Source organism: Lutjanus erythropterus, chromosome 15, assembly GCF_056507025.1.
Source record: "Lutjanus erythropterus isolate fLutEry1 chromosome 15, fLutEry1.hap2, whole genome shotgun sequence".
Taxonomy (NCBI): Eukaryota; Metazoa; Chordata; class Actinopteri; order Lutjaniformes; family Lutjanidae; genus Lutjanus; species Lutjanus erythropterus.
In genome coordinates, this window is record NC_139331.1 from 2,349,642 (window position 1) to 2,353,601 (window position 3,960).

General features: G+C 41.9%; 1 protein-coding gene across 1 annotated transcript; it reads right to left on the reverse strand.

Annotated features, from left to right (window-relative positions):
• Positions 1-234: 234 nt before the first annotated feature.
• Positions 235-1,371, reverse strand: LOC146313868 (uncharacterized). The gene has a single exon (XM_084738187.1). It carries the CDS (start codon positions 1,369-1,371, stop codon positions 235-237), a length of 1,137 nt encoding a protein of 378 aa, XP_084594313.1.
• Positions 1,372-3,960: the final 2,589 nt, after the last annotated feature.

Sequence of the window (3,960 nt, forward strand, 5' to 3'; positions counted from 1 at the left end):
TCTGAACTCCATGCAGAAAGACCCTGATCCAAGTGGGTTTAAGATTCAGGATCTTTCTGCTGTGAGGGGGGCAGTGCTGACCACCGTGCTGCACGAACGTAAAGTCTTGACCCTCAAACAGCCGTTTTCAAAGTGCTGTTTGGGGGTTAAAACTGATTAATACTCACAAATACCTGTGTTTGTGTAAGTCCCTGTCCCTGAGCTGGAAGTCTGTGTGTGGGCTGTAGATGATCTTCAGACGCCACACATGAGTACACGGTACCACTTCTTCTTCTTTTTCTTCTTGGCTAGCTGACTCTCTAGAGCTGTCAGCTGGGAGTTCAGGGAGAACTCTTTCTTCTTCCACTCCTGCTCCTTTTCCTGGAGAGTCTTCCTGAGGTCTTCTGTGGCCTGAAGGAGGGATGATTTTTCCTTCTGCCACTCGTTATGATGAGTTTCCAGCTGCTGCTCAACCTTCTGCAGAGCATCTGCAAGAGTTTTGTTTTCTTGTTTCTGCTCTTCAAGTTGAGCCCCAAAGAAAGTCTTTGCTTTTTCTGTCTCTTCCACCTTCTGCTGCCAGCTGCGACGCTGAGTCTCCAGCAGATCCTCTGCCTTTTTCAGGGCAGAAGAAATCTTCCTGGTCTCTGCTTTTTGTTCCTCCAGCTGGGCTTGATGGGAAGCCTTGACTCGTTCCAGTGTCTTTTTTGCATCCTCCTTCTGTTTAGCAAGACTCTCCTCCATTTTGTTCAGCTTTGCTTGCAGCTTATGAGCTTGATCCCGCTCAAACACAAGTTCGGCCTCCAGCTGTTCAGCCTTTGTGCGAGCCTCAAACTCTGCGGTGTCCTTTTCAAAAAGCTGCAACTTAAGGCCATGAGTTGTCGTCTCCATGTTGGTTTCAGCCACGGCACGCAGCTGTTTCTCAACACGGACCTGTAACTTCATGGCCTCGACTTCACTTTGAAGGTCCTCGTTCTTTTTGGTCATAGCCTCCAACTTGACTTCAAGTTCTTTGGTGTAGGATGTCTTCTGCTCAAGGTCGCTCTGAGCTGTCCGCAGCATGAAGCAGATTTTCCTGAAACGTAATTTCAGAGTCTCAGTATCTTCCTGTTCAGAGCGGTTGCTCTTGTTGTCCTCTTGCTTGTCCTGGAGCTGATCGATGAGAGCGGTCAGCGAGTCCACATGGATGTCCAAGTGGAGCCTCTGCTCAGATCGACCCCTGGTCAGCCTTGCCTCGCTGTCCTTAAGCTCGCACCTTATTTCCTCCTCCAGGGAATGGAGGTAGAAATCAAGGCGTCTGGTGGCGAAATCCTTGACTTGATGAGTCTGCTGATGGATCTCAGCGTTGTTTCTCCTCTGCCTCCTCTGCTTTCTCTGACTTTGTGTCGTTTCCATTGTAACTCGTGTTTGAACTTGTAAAACCTCTTTCCTAACTTGTGACAATGAAATTCGTGTCTGAATACTCGACAGTGAAAATCGTGTCTGATGCAGGTTTGATTCTGAGAAGCCTTTTATAGCACAACATTCCAGAAGTGACTTGATGACATCATCAGAACACGGTTCTTTGATCTTGTTGTTGCTATGGGATACCATTTTTTTTTTTTGTTTTTTTTTTCAAAGATGGCCGACTGAATTTTTTAAAACTTTATTTGTAACAAAACAATTACAACAAGGCATAGAAAAACATTATAGAGGAATAACATACAAGGCATGGTATAGAAAAGTAATTTAACATTGATATTATAATGCAGAGCAATAAATAGTAAAAAAATAAACTAAAAAAACAGAAAAACAAAATTGTGAAAAGGAAAAATGCATTAAGTCGATCTAGGGGTCATAAAAAACTTTCTGTTCTTCATAAGTTTTGAGGAGAGACTTGGATTATTTTCCTTCCATTGATTTTAAGGCACTCAGATGATTGGCCATAAAGTCCCTTTAAGTAACTGAGAAGTGGGGTTTAATTTTCCTCCATTTAGATGTGTAGATAAAAAAAATGCCAGTAGTGTAAGGCTGTTTAATATCAAGTGACCTTTAGTGTCCTTGAGATCAATATCAAACACAATAGTTTCTCTTGTGAGAGGAACATGTAGTGGGATTTTGGATGGTAGCAAGTCCTGCAAGTCCTCCCAGAATGTCATACAGTATAGACATTGACCTGTGGACAACCTGTGGTTTCAATTTCAGTATAACAAAAGAAACAATTATTGTGATCAATGTTAAATCTCTTTCTTAGCATTTCATTGGATGAATAAATATTGTTGAGAGTTTTAAAAATGGATTTCTTTGGTTTTAGGGCTGATAGGGTAAGTGATATATTTGGTTCTCCATTTTCAAATTTCTCAGTCTGAAAACAGTTGGGTGACAGAGTTTCTGTGAGATTAATTGAGAACAGTACATTATTCAAGCATTCCATATCAATTTATTTGAATTTCACTCAGTTAAAAGATTCACACATGACTGCCTATCTATGTTTTGAACTAACAGTTTGACTGATATGGGAATTGCTTTAATCACTTTGTCAAACTGAGCACGTGTGCAAACTATATGGTACTTCAAGGAGAAGTTTTCATACGATAGCCAATGTCCTAGATCACTGATGCGATGACTTATGGTGATGACCTGGGTGGGGACGCCACCTTTTACTCAGGCCTTTAGTACTATTCATCCATCTAAATAGTTTTGGTGTGAGTTGCAGAGTTTTGGAGGTATCTGCTGTAGAGATAATATAATCTCTATGGCTCTCGGCTTGTGGCGCTCAAAGCATCAAAAAGTATATAAATAATGAGCTCACAAGCAGAAATTAAAATTCAGTTTAATTAGTCAAGAAAAAACAGCTTGAAAAAAAAAAAAAAAGTAACGTAGGACGAAAGTGCCACTCAGTTCAGCCTTCAGAGCCGAGAGGCGAAGAGGAAAGATGAAGGAGAAACAGTTGATCCTTCTCAGTTGTTGAAGTGAACCAAACAGTATTTGCAAACATGTTTCAGTTTGTTTTTGGGGGCTTCCTACATGCCAGATGGGAGGAGTTCAGTGAGTTTAAAGTATAAAAAAGCTTAGTATTTTCTCTGTGATGGATGACTTGGTCGATGTTATGTGTGGCCCGATCGGCTTCATTCCATCCATCTAGTATTTCAATTTTAGTGAGCAGACTCTTCAAATTATTTATTAAATGTAAAGAAAAAAGGGTAGAACCACCACAGTCCACATTAAGTGCTGTGGAAAATATTCTCCTGATAGTTTAATTGTTCCATTTTTACTTCCCGGTTGATCTCTGGTCCATCTGATCAGAGATGCCAGATTTCAGGATCGTTACCATGCAGCTTTATGGTACAGAGTTCAATCGTATAAAACAGCTCCAGGTAACTCTGTGTGGTTTTAGAGATTCAATAAAATCATATCATCAGCTTTATGTGTCCACTATTGCAGTAAGTTAGACAGGAAAGTTATTTGTCTTATAATATATTGCAGAATACAGTAAAGTAAAGTAAGTAAATGGTGGTGTGAGTTGCATAAAAGAAAATCATTTTTATTCTCATCTGGCAAAAACACAGAATGTAATTTGTATCATTTCAGAGATAAATAAATTGCAGACAATTGGACTCGAGTCGAATCGAGTCGCAAATTTGACGACTTGCAACTCAACTCGGACTTGGAGGGTCAGAGACTCGAGACTCCACTCGACTTGAGACAAGATGACTCCCCTTGACTTGAGACAAGATGACTGCCGCCCCCAACCCCCGCTCTGCAACGGGGAAACGACAAACGAGCCCCTCCCGCATCACTCTTTCACCTGACTGCTGCTCTCTCCTCTCTCTCCTCCCCCCGCGCGCGCCCGCTTCACCACGGTGCAACAAGCCCCTCCTTCACCTGACCGCAGCGCTCTGCTCTCCTCCTCTCCTCTCTGACAGTCAGTCAGCTGTTCCTGTCAAAAATATGACGTGTCGTGGCTTTTATACCTATGGATGTTAACATTAGAGCTGGACAGTG